This window comes from Chinchilla lanigera, unplaced genomic scaffold (assembly GCF_000276665.1).
Source record: "Chinchilla lanigera isolate Chin_1 unplaced genomic scaffold, ChiLan1.0 scaffold00007, whole genome shotgun sequence".
Classification (NCBI taxonomy): domain Eukaryota; kingdom Metazoa; phylum Chordata; class Mammalia; order Rodentia; family Chinchillidae; genus Chinchilla; species Chinchilla lanigera.
In genome coordinates this window covers 3,070,689-3,088,695 of record NW_004955408.1, presented here as the reverse complement: position 1 = coordinate 3,088,695, position 18,007 = coordinate 3,070,689, and the positions used below count along the sequence as shown (strand labels likewise).

The window sequence follows — 18,007 nt, the reverse complement described above, 5'->3', positions numbered from 1 at the left end:
AGGCAGCACTCGTGGTGCAATCATAGACCAGTGGTCTTGTGTCCCCAGGCAGTTCAGGGTGCAGCCAGAACCCAGACACAAGTTGCAGGGTCAGCAGTTCATGGACCACCTGATTTCATGTCTCCAGGCAGCTCAGGGTGCACACAGGAGCCAGATGCAGGCTGCACTGGCGGTGATCACGGGGCGCCTGTGTCTGTGACCTCCAGGAGGTCAGGGTGCAAGTAAAGCCCAGATGTGAACCACAGTGCCAGCAGTTCATAGACCACGGGCTCTAGTACCTCAGGCAGTGGAAGGCACACGCAGGGAGGGCCTAAAGGTGAACCCTGGTGTTAGCAGTTCATGGGCCTTCTGAGTCAGGATCTCCTGTCTGCACCAGGCGCACAGAGGAAGGAGACTCAGGAGGTTGCCTTTCTAGACAGCATTGCTAGGGGTGATTGTGATGCACAAAATCAGCATATGGGGTTGATTGGGATACATGCTAAAAGATAACTAAAGAATACAGACCTTTAAATGAAGATTTGAAATTTAAATAAAGCTAAAATTTCCATGTGAAGGAGAACGCAAGAGACAGATATGTGTTCCCCAGCTCCCATTTTTGTGTTTGAAAATTTTTAATTACTGAAACATGGAAAGAATAGTAGCCTTTATTATGTTCTTTACTGTATACCATTTACCCAGACTAATACTGTGCCTCTTTTGATATATACTTTGTTTTGTGTAATCCTTGGAAAGTAAGTACAAACATAACAACACTTCACTTTTCCAGTTATCTCCAAAGTGTCTCTTGTTTTATTTCCAGTCCAGAACCTATCCAAGGTACTTTACATTTGGTTGTCATAGTTTCCTGTAATGTAGGGAGAGTGTGGTGCCTTTTTCTCCCCTTTCTTGAACGTAGCAGTTCTGAAGGGTCTGACCAACTATAGTGCACAATGTATCATAATCTGGACTCATGGTTATTTGCTCATGATTAAATTCAAGTTAAATAATTTTTTGAGAAACTACAAATGTGATACTGTTTACTTTTCAGTTTTGGCCACTTCCCATTTTGGACACAGACTGTGAATTATTAGGGATCCTAAATTTGATGATTTACATCTTTTTGTTGTAAAGGTACTATGCTGTGATTTACAAATGATCTTTAGGGTTATGTTTCAAGGATGTGTGAATGTCTTACTCAGCAATATTTCAGCTAGTGGTTTTAGCATTTATTCACCAATATTTCACCTAGTGGTTTTAGCATTTATTAATGATCCTTGCCAAATTAACTATTACTGTGTTATTACAAAATGATAACTTTGTGATTCTGTATCCCTTTTGTTTTGTTTTGTTTTGTTTGTGGTGCTAGAGATTGAACCCAAGAACTGATGAGCTACATCCCCAGCCTTGTAAAATTCGAGACAGGCTCTCCCTAAGTTACCCAGACTGGCTTTGAATTTAAGATGTTGCTCCCTCAGTCATCCAGTTGTGTGCCACCCAAACCCCTAATTTATTTGTTTTCTGTGAAAAGAACTTTCTCCACCATACCCTCTTTTCCTTTTTCTTTTAATAATTATGAATTTAAGGATTTGTTTTATATTTAAAACCACTGTTATTATTTCTGTTTTTGTTTGAGACAAGGTCTCTCTGTGTAGTTCAGGCAGGCTTTGAACTCACTGTGTATCTCAGGCTGGCCTTGGACTTACAGTGACTGCCTGCTTCAGCCTCCCAAGTGAGGTGGCAGAATTACAGGTATGCACTACCACTCCCAGCTTTGACCGTTAAATTCTCTCAGATTTAGCTAATGGAGGCGTTTTGCAAAATCTATTTCTAGGTTCTTTTGGCATAATGCCACTAATCTAAAGTACTTTCTTGTTTTTCGGCATAAAATGATGTTCCAGGGTTGTAATTTTCTTGCCTTAGTATTAAAAGCCATTTATTTAAGGAAACCTCGTTCAATTTTTTTTCCCCCAGTACTGGAGATTGAACCCAGGGCCTTTGTGAATCCCCAGTTCAGACTTGTGATCTTCTGCTGCCTCAGCCTTCCAGTGTGCTGGTATTATAGGCAGGTTCGTTTGGTTGAAAATGCATTTAGAAACAAAGTTTTTGGCTGCAAATATGATGTTTTGTAGTTCTGTGCTGTCATTTTTTTGAGTATGTGGATATACCTTGATAAATAAGAAAACCAGTTTTTGTGTTTACTATGTGGTTGTGTGAACTTGGGGATAGTTTAACCCATTTATGCTGAAGATTGCAATCTCTTAATTTTTTGCATGAAATTCGTATGTTACCTAGAAAAACTCAAAGAACAAGAATTTTAAAGAGAAAAATGTTTATTATGTTCCACTGTTTGTGGTGTTCCAAAAATGGGATGCCAGGCCAAACTGTGTTAAATTTTAAAATAGCTTGACAAGTCTGTTGAAAGTAAACTAATCCTTTTTTTTTTTTTTTTTTTTTTTTTTTTTTTTGTCTTTTTGAGACAGGGTCTTGCTATGCAGTTCAGGCTGGCCGTGAGCTCACTTTGTAGTCCAGGCTCGTCTCGAACTCGCAAGGATCCTCATGCCTCAGCCTCCTAGGGGCTAGGATTACAGGCGTGTGCCACCGCGCCCGGCAACTAATCCTTAGTTGATAATTTTATAATACAAATGGGCAATACTGTGTGAGAGTCTCAGTGCTAGATATTTTAGAAGCATTTTAAAATTTATTGTCCAAATATATTTTGTCATTTGTATTGCACAGTTGATAAATACTTTTGTGGTTTTTTATTTATTTACATTGATACATAAAAATTGCACATATTATGGGGCCATATCTATTGCATAGTGGAGAACAAGTTTTTTTTTTTTTAAATTTGAGTAAATACATAAACACTGTACTTATGTATAGGGTACCATGTGATGTTTCAATGCATGTATACATTATATAATGTACAAATCAGGTTACTCTGTTTTCCTAAATGTTTGTTATTTCTTTACAATGAAAACATTTAAAGCTTTTTCTTATCCATTTAAAAATATATATGTAATAAATTGTCATTACCTATAGTCACACTGCTTTGCAGTAGCACACTGGAACTATCTAACTGTAAGTTATCTTATTCTTATCTTAACTGTAAGTGACTACTCATTGATTACTGCTCCCTGTTCCTCTTCTCCCCTATCCTTCTCTTCTGCACATTCTCCTCAGCTCTGTTAAACACCATTCTATTCTCATCTTCCCTGAGACCAACTTTTTTAGGATCCACATGTACGAGATCATGTGGTGCTTATCTTTCAGTGCCAGCCTTACTTCACTTAACATAGTTGTGTATAATAATTTCTTTGTATTTTGTGACAGCAGTTATAATGTCCCTTTTCATCTCTGAATGTGAGTCTTCTCTCTTTTTCTTAGTCTAGCTGGGTTTATTTTTTCAAAGAACCAGCTCTTCGTGTTACTTTTCAGTCTTCATCTCATGTTTTTCTGTTCTGATGTTTATTATTTCTTTTGTTCTAATTCAGAGTTTGGTTTGTTTTTTTTTAAAATTCATTGAGCTGCAGTACTTGGTTTATTTGAGATCTTTCTGCTTTTTTGATGTAGGTATTGATTGCTGTGAGTGCTCCTTTTAATATTGCTTTTGTGCATGGTTAGTGGGTTGGAGGTGAAGATAGTCCCTTGGCCACCAAAGCTGATGCCAGTTTGAGTTTTTCAAGTTGTGGTTAGTTTTCTAAGTATCTGTAGAATCACAGTAATTTTGCTTTTAATATTGCTTTTGAATCTAACATGTAAATTTATTTGAGATCTTTCTGCTTTTTTGATGTAGGTATTGATTGCTGTGAGTGCTCCTTTTAATATTGCACTGTGCGTGGTTAGTGGGTTGGAGGTGAAGATAGTCCCTTGGCCACCAAGCTGATGCCAGTTTGAGTTTTTCAAGTTGTGGTTAGTTTTCTAAGTATCTGTAGAATCACAGTAAACAGAATTGGGAGATAGACATTTGGAAAGCAACACGCTACTTGGCACAATAAAAATCCCAACCTGCTCATTTAGAAATACATGTTTAAAGAATCGTCAACTACACATATATACAGGGCTGCAAATATTAATTTTTTTTTTTTTTGGTCTTTTTGAAACAAGTCTCACCATGCAGTTCAGGCTGGTCTTGAACTCACTTGGTAGCCCAGGCTGGCCTTGAACTCACAACGATCCTCCTGCCTCAGCCTCCTGAGTACTGGGATTACAGGCGTGCACCACCACGCCAGACTGCACTTCACTTAGCAATGACAGTGAAAGACCATGGAATAAATTTATAATGAGTGCTACAGGTACAGATTTTTGTGGAGAGTGCAGAAAGAGAGCTGCTCCACTTTAGGATGGGAGAGGTCCTGCCACCTCAGCTTATCCAACGTCACTCAGAAATGATAGCCAAGAGAGGGTGATGATCTGCATTTGGAGGTACAGTCAAGCACTGGTTAACAGTGGGGCTGTGTTCTGAGAAGTGCATTATTTGGCAATTTTGTGGTTGTTGGAACATCAGAGAGAGGGTACTTACACAAACCTAAATGGTGTAGCTCAATCACTTGATGTGGGCCCTTGATGCAATCAGGAGGTATGGTAAACTTGAGATGTGTGTTGTTGCTACCAGTGCAATGTGGCTATTGTACAGTGAACTTTTTTTGTATGTAAGGAGGAGCATACTTTAACAGTAAAAAGTATAGTATAACAAGTATACCAGTAACAGCTATATATTATCATTATCAAGTATTATGTACTATAATTGTATGTATTGTACTTTTACAGGACTGGCAACACATTTTAAACTCCAGAATCATCACAGACACAAAAATAATGTATTATACTTCATTATTACAGCAGTAAGATCTCTAGACAGGAAATTTGCATCTCTGTTACAGTCTTATGAAGCATCATACGATGACCACCATCATACGATGCAGCAGGTTGTTGACCAGAATATTGTTGGTCAGTTTATGACTATTCTGAATCATCACAACTTCCTCAGCTTCCTTTTTTTCTCCAGGTAGAACCCATTATTTTATTTCTATCCTAAGCTGACTTGTTCTTCTAATACCCATAGGTAACTTCTGCAGAGTTTTGTTGTTGCATTTGGAGAAATACATGTTACTAACCTGGATGTCACAATATCCCAGATGGTTTTCTTTCTTCCTCCTAACTTACCTTTTTGAGGCTCCGTAGAGGAGGTTTCATGTTCCCTCTATGTAAATGTTTAGCACTCCTTTGAATCTAACATGTAAATTTGTAACGGCCAAGAAATGTCTGTAAAACTTCCAGTCTACCTCTGTTAGGGTCCTTTTCTCTACCCTCCTTTTCCCTATGTTGTTTTTGAAAGGGCTAAGGGGCCATAAAACCTAATTAGATGTTGCAGTACTGCACGCTCATCTCATAGGTAATTGGTAGTAAAGCTCCAGGAAACCCCTTTCTACGCTATATATCAGTTAGGATTCTGTAGAGAAACAGAACCAATAGAAAATATAGGTGTAATTGTGATAGGGGCTTATTAGCAAGGCCTGCAGAATCAGAGGTGGGGAGTCCACAGTGGCTACCTGTACACTGGAGAGCCATTAGGATCCACTAGCTACTTGGCCAAGAGGATGCAAACAGCAGAACAAGAGTTACGAAGAATGCAGAGCCTGTCCGAGGTTGAAGGACTGAAAGCTTACCTGGGAGAGTCTGCATTGGAAAGCTGAAGGAACCGGAGACAGGGAGACCAGCGTCCAAAGAGGATGGCAGCAAAAGACACTGCTTAAGACAGAGCTCTGGAAATTAGGAACATTTCCTCCTTTTTTCCCTTTTTCTTTCCACCTAGGCCTATTGGTTGGTGCCACCCACATCCAGGATAGATCTTTCCTCCTCATTTTGCTGCCCTTCATGTCAGTCATTCACATACACACATAGACCTGTGGTTTACTAATCTGCTGGGCATTTCTTAATGCATTCAGGATGACATACGATGATTAACAGTCACACGGCCTAGCACTGTAGAGTCGACACCTCCTTGCTGTCTGCTGCAAACAAAATACTAAATTACCTCCATTATGTGAAAGAAAATGTCAGCTTGCCCCTATAGCTGTGTTTTGTTCTGGGAGGTTTTCTTCTGTCTTTTGTGAAGGCTTAGCGTTTGTGATCTTCAAACTTACGAATGACTTTGATTTACCAAACTTGGTGCTTATTTCCATTCTCCATTATAGATTACCAGGCAGATAATCCAGAGTGAGGTAGAGCTTGCCTATGCACCAGTGGTTTGGGGACTTAATCTGAGCCCTCCTAGATTATAGGGTAAGGGCTGAGGATTTGCATTTTTCCCCATTTACCAAGAGATGGTGTTGGTGCTAGTTCAGGGTCTCAACAAAGTTGTTGTTTCTCATATGAAGCAGAATTCAATTCTGGCTGATTTAAAAAGAGGGAAATTATGCATGGTTTTTTTTTTTTTTTATTAATACATGTTTGCAGTTCATGCATTTCACAGTCTTCTTCGGGAATGGTTACATGTACATACTGTATCTTTTTTTTTTTTAATCCCTTTCCCTATACCTCCCTCCCTGTCCTTCCAGTTCTCTATCCCATTTTTCATTCCTGTTGATACTAATCTTAATTCATGTTATGGCATCTAATGTTTACATTCACTGAGGTCATTAGGCTCCTGAGCATGGCAGATCTTTGTTCTATTTATTTTCCCTTCCCCTTCTCCTCACTCCTCACCCTTGCTCATTTGGTTCTCCTCCCTATTGCAAGAGACCCACCCTCTTTTCCCCTTCTTTCCATCCTTTATCATTCTCCTTGTTTGTACTTTGCCTTACTCAAATGAGAGATGGCATAAGTGTTTAGGCTTGTGTGTCTGGTTCATTTTACTCAGCATTATATATTTGTGTGTGTGTATATATATATGTGTATATATATATGTGTATGTATATATATATATAGTACCAGGGATCAAACTCACGACCTTACACTTGCCAGGCAGGCACTTATGCCACTGAGCTGTATCCCCAGCCCTGTTTATATTTTTGTGAGACAGGCTCTTGCCATATAGTTCACGCTGACCTTGAACACTCTGTGTAGTCCAAACTAGCCTTGAACCAGCATCGGTCCTCCTGCTTAGCCTCCTAAATGCTGAGATTACAAGCATGTACCACTATGCCCAAAACAGAAGAAATTTATTAAAAGTTTTGGCAGCTACAGAATTACTTGAATTACTGGAGAAATAGACTTGGAGCTAAGCTACTATGATCTGTATTTTTCTATTACAGATTTGACAATAATATTTTTGTTGTAGCACTGAACAGGGTGTACCACAGTTTGCACTACTCAGTATCTGTGCTCCACAGTGCCTCTGTTGGGAGACCTTGCTGCTACCACTAGCTGTGAAAGATCCTGCATTTCTTGCTTTTGTTATCACTACCTCTGATCCAAAAATCTAGCTTTAATTTGTCTGATTGGTGGCACTTGGATAGTTTGCTCATGCTTTAATTGTATGGGAGATTGGAAAAAATAAAATTTGATGTTTTCAGCTTCCATAGTGGGAGATAGAATTCTACCAAAAATAAAAGGTAAGACGTTCTCTAAAGAGCAGTTCATTCATGGCTTATCTAGTTGGTAGATGTTTTTGATCATATGTTTCAGGAGTTTGCAGAGTATGGCCAAATTAGTCTACTGCTATTTTTACAAAACAATTTTTATAAGAATACAGTTGCACCCATTCATTTGACTATTATTGTCTGTGGCTGTTTGCATGCTACAGAGGTAGTGCCAAGTACGACAAAACATATAGCCCACGACACCTAGAATATTTACTTCTTACCCTTTTATAGTTTGTCCACTCGGGGTAGGAATAGTACTAATATTTCAGTTCAAATCCATGCTGTCACCATTATAGATGTTGTAGGGAACTGCATATTCTTTTGTCCAAATTAACCCTCTGGAATAAGGGCAAATAACTGAGCAGATATTCAGATATTTGAAGAAGAGCCCTTATTGTTGTTAACTTTTTATTTGGTACTCAGAATTGAACTTGGGACCTTGCATTTGCCAGGCAGTCGCTGCGCCCCTGAGCTATCTCCCCGGCCCCAAGAAGGGCTTTTAGAATGAATCATGGAATAAACTTGGTCGGTCTCTTTTCAGACTAAACACTAAAGAATCATGTATATATTTCAAACTTAGGAATGATATTCTCACTGAGATTTAAGTATTGAAATGTTAATTCCTAATTCTGTGTCAGGTGTTCATGGATTTTCTCTGTAGATTTCTGTTGATCAGAAACAAAGGAAATTATATGACATAAATTTAGTTGAAAGTCTCAGAAAATTCTGGTGCTCAGTAACAATAGCCTGCTTTTACCTGTTAGGTCAAGTTATAATTTTTACCTGGTAGGTCAAGTTGTGATTCTATTAGCCATATGGTAACCTTTGTGTTTTAGAGTTTTCAGAACTTGTTTAACCCTGAAACAAAATTGTCTTCATGTCAAAAATGACAAACTAATTTCCTCAGGGTAGGAATTTTGTGTGTGTTTGCCTGAGTTATAATGAACCCTAACTTAAAGGATAGGACCTAGACAGCTGTGTTTGCAGCACAGTCCTCTCTTGGTATCCTAGGGGTTGATTACAGTAACATGATTGATGACAAAATCTGTGGATGCTCAAGTCCCTTGTACTAAATGGTGTAGTATTTGCTATAACCTACTCATCCTCCTATACACTTGAAATATCTGTAGGTTACTTATAATACCTAATAAAATGTAAAGACTTATTATACTTTATTGTTTGTAAACTAATGACAAGGAAGAAAGTATGTACATGTATGATGCAATTTTTTTTCCTGAGTATCTTTGAATAATTTCAGTTGACAGTTGTTTGAACTCCCAGATGTGGAATCCATGGATGTGAAGGCTAATTGTACAGGACCATACTTACCTGGTCATTTTTTGGAAGTCTCAGTTGATGTTATTGGGCAAGAAAAGGGATAATAAACAGATGTATTGGAAAGGAAGAAATAAATACTATACTTATTTACAGGTGATGGTACTGTATATATAATCCAAAAGAAGTTATTAGTGAATTAAGTGCATTTATTAGAAGGACTTTTTGGTTCAGATTTAATATGTTGAACCAGTTGATTTCTGTAAACCACAACCAAAAAAAAAAAATCCAAACAAACCTCGTGTAACATTGCAGGCCGTATGTGGTGGCGTATGCCTGTAATCCCAGCACTTGAGAGGTTGAGACAGGATCACTGTGCGTTCCAGGTCAGCCTGAATGCATAGTGAAATCCTGTCTCAAAAAAACCAAAAAAAAATTTTTTTTCAAAAGCCTTAAAAATCTTAAATACTTAGAAATAAATGCAGCAAAACTGTGGAAAGTTTTTTTGTACTCAGTACTGCAAAACATGTTAATTTGATCCTGTGGAAAAGCAGATGTCAAGGCAGCGTTAGACGCGTAGGAGATTTACTAGGGGAAATCCCTATGAGCAAAAACGGAGAGAGAGCTGGAAAAGCAGTCAGACCAGGATGCTAGTATGATTTTTGTGAAGGATAGAGGAAAAGTTAAGTTGGCTGGAAGAGCCTTAGACTGTGGTGCAATTCTGTAAACATTTGTCAAAGTAGATGGGGAATCTTTGGGCCCATCAGAGGAGTTCTCCCAGAATAGGCCTGCCTTAGTATTTCTGCAGGCTTATTCACTTTTGAGGAGTATCCCCTGGCAACCTTGGCTCCCGTGTAAGCATGATAATGAGCTACAGGCACAGTAATGGGCCTTGTCAGTGACAGTCCCTATAGTTAGAGACCTGAGCAGCACATTTTCAAGGTCCCTTGAGTTTACACAGATTCACTTATTCATACAGGTTTAAGGTGTAGGGAACAGCTCTTTCATGGTTCCCCCTAGAGTTCCTTTCCTGAGAAATGAGAGAAGAGAGATGGCAGGGGGAAGAAGTATAGTCCTTGTTTTTATGGGTAACCTTGAGGTTGCAACTGGACTTACCCTCTTCTTTCACTATACATTGTATTTTTCTCCTTACTCTCAGATAAACACCTAGGAAGATATCAGTGTCTTACCTAATGATGTGATTCAAATTTTTTTCCTGGAATGTCTGTACCCTTGGTAGTGATATTCTTTTCAGACTAATATTTCTGTATCTGTCTGTTTACAGTTATGGTAAGGTAAAGGAATGACCACTCTAGAAAATTTAATTCCTGTTGGAGCGGGGGAGATACATAAAAGGAGTAGAAGGCTGGGAGTATGGCTGTGGTAGAGCACTTGCCCAGCATGTGAGACTGCAGGTTCCATCCCGGCACACTGCCCCCACCCCGACGCACAGTAGCCCAATTCAGGAGTGTGAGGAGGTTTTGAGGCGGGGAGATTGGAGCATTTTCCATTCTATTCAGTACACATAGCAACATGCATGCCTTTAAAAAATGCTTCATAGGAGAATAAAAAGATTTTAAACTTTATAACCTGAACCTAAGACAATTGCTGATAGGAATAGAGGTTGAACCCTGTTACAAAATACATTAGTACTATTATTCTTGGTTAAGGATTTGATTGTTGAAGAGATTAAACTTCCAATATTTACCTATCAACCTAACATAGAAAAACTAGGGCTTGCTTCACTTCGGCTAATGGATGAACTTTGAAAACTATCCCCACTATTTTTATTTTCTTTATCAAATATTTACAATTCATACCCCTATTGGAGCTGAAAATATTAGAATTTATCTGCTTATTTATGTATTATGACTGAAAAAGTGAAGTACTTCATAAGCGCTTACTTGAAAGATTGGTAGGCTTGGTGGGCTTTATAAAAGAAAATACTTGAATTATCAAACTGTCATTAACAGACTTGGAATTAGGTGCAATCAGAGATTTTAAAAGTTAATTCAAAGTGTTACCAATAAAGACTTCTTTTGATTAAAACCAGTGCACTTATTGAAAATTTTGTATGAGTGGATTGGCACATGGTAAGTCAGTGAGGAAAACTTCAGTTTAAAAATTTGTCTCCTACCTGAGTGTAGTGGCACACACTTGTAATCCTTAAACTGGGAGGCTGAGACAGGATGCTTGCAAATTCAAACCTAGTGATCTCTATCTGACTGCATCTGACTTGGATTTCTGCTTAGCCAAAACAGTGTAGAAGGATGGCACAGATGGTGGGAAAATCTAACAGGGAATACTCATGTCCAGTGCATTGAATCATAGGAGAATTTCAAAATGAGCATTGCTGTGTAGAAAATGAACGTGAAAGTATTCTCTGAGGAAAGTCATGTCCTAAAGCAAGCAGGTACTCCACTGCAGTGTGAGATTTCAGAATAGGATGATGTTACGGTTTGTGTCTGGATGTCCCCGCAAAGCCTCATGCAGTCATGGGGCGGGCTTTTAGGATTTGTGATTGATCCATGATCCAGTGCTGGGATTATAGGTGTGAGTGCTCCACCTGCCCTGGAGCGGTAGTTTGCATACAGTGTAAGGGAGGGAAAGAGGCTGCTTGCCACCATTCCTCCCTTTTGCTCTTGTTGTTTTTGCTGTGTTCTGCTGCCACCGTGAACACTTGCCCTCTGCCATGTGCCACTCTGCCTTGGAACCAGCCCAGTATGGACTGAAACCTGTAAGCTAAATAAACCTTTCCTTCCTTCATTTTGGGCATTGGGTATTTTGTCTCAGCAATGAGAGAAAAGTAACCAAGACCGCTGATTATGAAATTCAGTTAACTCTTAATACAGTTATCCATAATCAATCCTTTTAATACACATCACATGTTGGATTTTCTATTTTTTTACTTAAAATTTTTTTCTCCTATTTTAAGTTGTCAGCAGTATTTTTAAAATAATTTTCTATTGTGTATATTTCACCTTTACATCATTTCCAGCACTGAAGGTCTAAATTGTGTAGAGTTTTAGAGAATTCTAATTTGATTTCACGTTTGCAAATTGGGCTAAATGAAATGTATTAGTATCACGTTACTTTTGTGTTAGCATTGTGCATGTTTGTAAAATCATCGAAACTTCTCAGTAGATGAAGAAATGTTCTTTTTTGTAGATGTGCTCTTGTTTTGGAGAGGGGGGAGGTTGTTTGTTTGAGACAGGGTCTTGTTTTATAGTTCATTCTGGCCTTGAATTTACTATGTAGACAAGGCTGGCCTTGAATTTATGGCAGTCCTCCTACCTCAGCCTTCCAAGTGCTGAGATTATAGACATATGCCATTATGTTCAGCTGGATCTGTGCTTGTGAAAGATAAAGTGCTTGAGATCTTGGCTCTGAGCAACTGCATATGTGGTGTTGACCATTGCAGCTCTTGATTGACTATGTCAAAAGATTTAGCTTTTCTGTCATGGTATTTCAGATACCTGCAGTTATAGGGGCTTTGGATATAGCTCAGCAGCATAGTGCCTGCCTGGCAAATGCAAGGTTTTGAGTTTGATTCCCAGCACCAAGAAAAAAAAAACCTTTAAACTTGGTGCACACAATTAGCAACCATAGTGATACACATTTGTACAATTCACTTTTTGACCTTTTACACCCATGTGTGCAAATGTGGTTAGTACAGGTATTTATTCTTACAAAAACATGTGTATCATTATTGCTTACTTTATTGTGTAAGTGGCCTGTGGAGTGTTCTGGTATTTTGTTATTTTTTGTTTTGGTTTTCGGTACTGAGGATTTAACCCAGAGCCTTCCCATTAAGCTACCTGCTCAGCCACCCCTCAACTCCCAAACAGGATTTGTTAAGTTGCCCAGGCTGGGCTTGAACTTGTGATCCTTCTGCCTTAGTCTCCCAGATTGATGTTGGTTATATTTTTATAATTTCTCAAATAAATCCCCTTTCAAAAATGTAAACAAATTTCTTTCAAAGAATTTTTAAATTGTTCTCTCTCTCTCTCTCCCTTCCTCCCTCTCTTCTTTTGAGACAGGCTCCCACTGTGTAGTTCAGGTTGGCCTTAAACTCACTAGCCCAAGCTGGCCTTGAACTCAAAGCAATCTTCCTGCTTCAGCCTCCCGACTGCTAGAGTTACGGGCATGCACCATGACTCCCAGTTAAATTGTTTTTTCTAGAGGTATATTTTTGGGATTTTGATCTGGGATTTTAAACTTCAGGGATTTTGATCTTTCAGAATTTCAACATTTGGGGTTATGGCATTCAAGATTTTGTCTTTTGGGATTCTGACCCAAACCCCTTTTGCTATGAATCACTTCCACCGGTTAGATACTTTGCTGTGTGGAATTTTTCTTTTCTTTTTTTTTTTCTTTTCTTCTTTCTTTTTTTTTCTTTTCTTTTCTCTTTTCTTTCTTTTTTGGGATTTTGTTTCTTTGAGACAGGGTTTCGCTATGTAGTATAGTCTGACCTTAAACTCACTTATGTAGGGAAATCCTGCCTCAGCTTCCTGAGTAGTGGAATTACAGGGTGTGTGCCACTACACCTGGCTGATGTGTAGAATTTCGTTCCTGTGGTTCAGGCATTCTGTAAGCCCCTGGATTGTGGGTCTGCCTGAAGTTCTGAGGTGGGAAAGACAAAGCCAAACTCAGAATATATATTATATCCCAGAGAAGTGAACTACTGTATGGGCCTTCTGAGATGGGAGGGACCTGATGTTGCCTGCTTGTTTCCTAATGACTGGTGGTTCTCCTCAAAGACAAGACTCCTGTCAGGTACTCAGGTTGTTCTCTGCTGCTGACGGGTTTGGACTCTGAAGAGCACCGGTAGCTAAGTAGACCTTGAGAGGAGGAAGTCCATGCTGCTGGGCCTGTGCGCAGCCTTCATCTCATGGCCACCCATTCATGTACTTACTGCACCAGTTTTATGTCATCATGGCTTTTCGGGTTCTCTTCTCCATGTCTGATGTTTCTTGGTTATTGTTAGCATAGATTGAAAAAAATCTTCATACTCTATGCCCTTTTCTGTGTCTCCCAGGCTTTTTTCTGGAACTATATTACTCCATTCCTTAGGTTTTAGCTGGTGGTTGGTTCTTTTGCCTTACAGAGATTCGACTGGGATCCCTTCATTCCATTCAGTTGGTAGATGGGCTGGCCTAAGGTGGCATCACATACTTGGTGCTCTGCCATATGGGCTTGCTTTTTCCCTAAAACTAATTTGGGCTTCTTCGCAACATTGGTATTCTCATGTTACAAATAGCTCCATGTGGCCATCTTTGGAAATAAAATTTATCGTATAAGTCACTTCATCTGCTGTTTTCTAAAATTTTCTAGACTTTTTTCATTTAGTGTTTTCTCATGTAATCTTTTATACATTTAAAAATCTTATTGACTGTCATATTAGTAAGGCTTTAGGAGAGCGATGTTTGCCTGTTTAATCAGTTCTGGTTAATTGGCAGTTACAATCTCTGGAATCAGGATTTATTGCTGATTTTCTTGATGGTTCTCCCTACTGTCTTATTAACATACTAGAAAGCAAGATGTCTTAATTGCTTTTCTTTTTCTTCTTTGTTACCATCTGGTAGTTGGCAAGTTGCATTTCAGTGTGTTTGTGGGATAAGTATTTGGGAGTAGTCTGCCTTATTAGAAAGGAATTCCTTAGAAGAGAATAAGGAAGTACATTTTCTGAACAGAATTTTAAACTTGTATTTATTATCACATGCACCAGTGTTCTTTCTGTGAGGGATGTGGGCTTTTTCACTTTCTCTTTCTGGTATGCCTGTCTTTTGGTTGAAGTTATACTAATACCCTGGGTTTTTGTTGTTTACCTATACCTAGTTATCTGAGTGAGGGCTACAAAAAGGTCCTCTGGTTTCTCATATAGGAGAAAAAACACAATAATTAGACATATGTATCTGATTTATTTCACTTAAAAGTGTAAGATCAAGATGCATCCGTTTATCGAAAAATGACTCAAATTTATCCTTTAAGGTAGAGTAGTAGTCCATTGTGTATAAAAGACACATTCTTTAATCCATTCATTGATGGGCATCTAGGGTGTTTCTGAGATTCAGCTACTACCAGTTGTGCTGTTGTGAATATGGGTGTGCATATATCACAGAAGGAAAAAAATAGAAGCAAAACTTCTGTAAATGAGGAGGGGAGGAGGGTTTGAAGGGTAAGGAAGGGAATGGGGAAAAAAAGAATTGTTGTAGTATGTACAGGTACAAATTCCCTATGATTAATGTGATCAATATGTTTGACAAATATGTACTAATAAAAAATAAAGTTAAAAAAGATTCTGTTTCAGAATATAGTAGCATTGCCCCTCTGAACATGGTTTTTGTTTAATTGTATATATTACCTTGAGTGTCTTTAGAAAGTTTTGTCTGTTTTTTGTTACTGGAGATCAAATTTAGGGCCTTTGCTCTGAAGCTACATCCCTTGCCCTTTCAAATGAAAATGATTTTTTATTTGGAGATAGTGTCTCTCTAAGTCACTAAACTGCCCGGATGGGCTTGAACTTGAGATTATTCTGCCTTAGCCTCCCAGATAAAAGGAGATCTTACGCAGTTGTGTTTTAAGAGAAAGAATTGATAAACTGGGTCATCTAGAGGATGTCAGCTAGGGTTTTTAAAGATCTGGAATGTCCAAAACTGAGACTGCATAATTTGGAGGAAATTAAAAGATATTGTAATCATTTTCAAATACCGTACAGTCTCCCAAGAAGAAAACCTTACATCTATTTGGAAATAATGAGCTTGACATTCCTGCAACCCCAGCTGAGTGGGCTGCTCAAGTAGGAGGATCATAAGTTAAAGGCCAGCCTGAGCAACTTAGTGAGATTCTGCCTCAACATAAAAAATTTTAAAAGACCTGGGGATGTAGCTAAGTGGTAGTGTATTTGATTCAGTCCCCAGTACCACAGAGAGAAAAAGAGGAGAAGGCAGGCTGGAAGAGTTTGTGTATTTTCCTACACGTTAATGAGTTTTTAGTTTCTGGTGTTGAGTAGATGCCACTGATCATGGTGAAGAAGAGCTCCTGTGTGAGGGGAAGGAACTCTTCTTACCCTTTCAAATCTTTTGTAATTCAGAGATCTCATGGCTCTTTCATAGTTATCAGCTCTATAATAAATGCTTGTATGTTTAAAAATAGATTTGTAGGGTAACATTTTTTGAAGTATATTTATTTTATAAATACCTAAAAACTTTTCTGTTTTACAGGATTTAAATACTATTTATTCTTATCTTCATGGAATGGAAATATTATCAAATCTCAGGGAACATCAGCTTAGGTAAGTATGGTGCACTGTATAAGAGCTTGTGCTGTGTAATTACTCCATTTATTCACCAAGTATTTGTTAAATGCTATTTATGTTCTTTGTACTATTTGAAGCACTCAGAATATACAAATTATGTTAGCTCCCTAGATTCCTGGACTATATATTCTGGTGGGAGATGGTTTTGGAGTTAGGGAAGAAAACAAAATGAAAATTGCGTATAATATCCCTCATGATAAGCACAGTGAATACCGTGAAGCGGGTGGTATGAAGTAAACTAATCAGGAAGCAGTAATGGTATATTTGTTGCCGTGTTTTGAGAATTAAGTGTCTGAAGAAAGCACAGTGCTCAGTGTGTGCCAACCAGTGAAAACAATCTAGTTTCATAGTTTGTATTGATAGTCTATCGGATGCTTAAGATGTACATGCTATCTTACATGAAAGTGGAAGGACCAGACCCCTGATCGGGTATAAATTCCTGTGAACAGGACCCATGAACTTTCTGACCCTCATCTTCCTTTTTCTGTAAAGTGTGCTGTCTGACTTGTTTATCTTGCCTTTTTGTGATTATATTTGTGAAAACATGTTAGAATGCCATATGTGGTTTTGTGTAACATATTAATTGAACGTGTTTTCTTTCCAAGAACCATGTACTCAGTTGCTTTTCCTAAGTGTTCTTAAAGTTTCTGATTATGGACCAGATTGCTACAACATAATTATTTGGGATTTAGTATATTCAGTGTTCTATAACATAATTCATGTGTTAGTCTGTATTACATAAATACATCAGGAAGAAAGAAGAAAACTGAAAAGTAGAGCAGTTAGTATTAAACATATTTTTTAATGCAAGTAAATGTATATGTTCAAGAGGGTTTTTTGTATATGTATACCTGTTCTCACTGAGGATGAAGCAGTGGACCAGATTAATCATAGTTTTTCATAACAAGAACATTTAGTGTGCATTGATAGGCCTTATAATGTACATATTAGCATTATATCAATGCCACTTAATATTACTTAATTGCTTTAATAAAGTATTATTGCATTATAAATTTTTCTAACTACGAACTTAATGAAAATGTCTTGTAGAACTGTTTTCTATTGATTTAATTATAACAGAATTTTCAAAACAAAATATAACATTCCAAAATTTCCTTTTTATAATTGTTAGATTAATGTCTGCAAGAGCACGCTATGAGAGATACAGTGGCAATCAAATTCTCTTTTGGTAAGTATGTCCATTATTAGCTTAAATTTGTTACCTTTGTGCTTAAATTCTCACTTTTGGTATTGAAATTTATTTTATTCTAGAGCAGTTTCGATAGAACAGGTTGAAATACATTTTTAAACTGAAGTATACATAGAGCACACAAATAGTGTCCAGTAAAGCAAATTTTAATAAATATGTACACCTGTGTAATCATTGTTACTAATAAAAACATAGAACAGCTCTCCAGAGGGCCCTAGTCAACTCTTTTGGAAAGATAATCAGTTCTAATTCTGTCACTGTAGATTATTTTTGCCTCATTTTGAACTTCTTAGAGATGGAATCTTTTGGTCTGGCTTTTTTTACTTAGTAAATATGTCTAAAGTAGGCAGGGTGGTGCACACCTATAATCACAGCACTTGGGAGACTGAGGCAGGAGGACTGCCATGAGTTTGAGTTGAGCCTGGGCTACATTATGAGTTCAAGGCCGTGCTGAACTATATAGTAATACCCTGTCTCAAAAAAAAAAAAAAAAATCTGTGTAAGATTCTTTAATGTGCACTGGGGATATAGCTCAGCCGTGTAGTGCCTACCTGGCAAGTGTAAGGTCCTGAGTTTGATTCCCTGGTACCAAAAAAACCCAGATTCTTTAATGTTTTTCACTTGTTGGTTTTTTTTTTT

At 38.0% G+C, this 18,007-nt stretch overlaps 1 protein-coding gene across 1 annotated transcript in view; it reads left to right on the top strand.

Moving 5' to 3' along the window:
- Rapgef6 (Rap guanine nucleotide exchange factor (GEF) 6) overlaps positions 1-18,007 on the top strand; it is a 206,744-nt gene that overhangs the window by 20,578 nt on the left and 168,159 nt on the right. The window contains exons 2-3 of the mRNA XM_005376072.2: positions 16,064-16,134; positions 17,291-17,347. Of these exons, the coding sequence (XP_005376129.1) occupies positions 16,064-16,134; positions 17,291-17,347 (128 nt within the window). The remainder of the gene's footprint in view (positions 1-16,063; positions 16,135-17,290; positions 17,348-18,007) is intronic.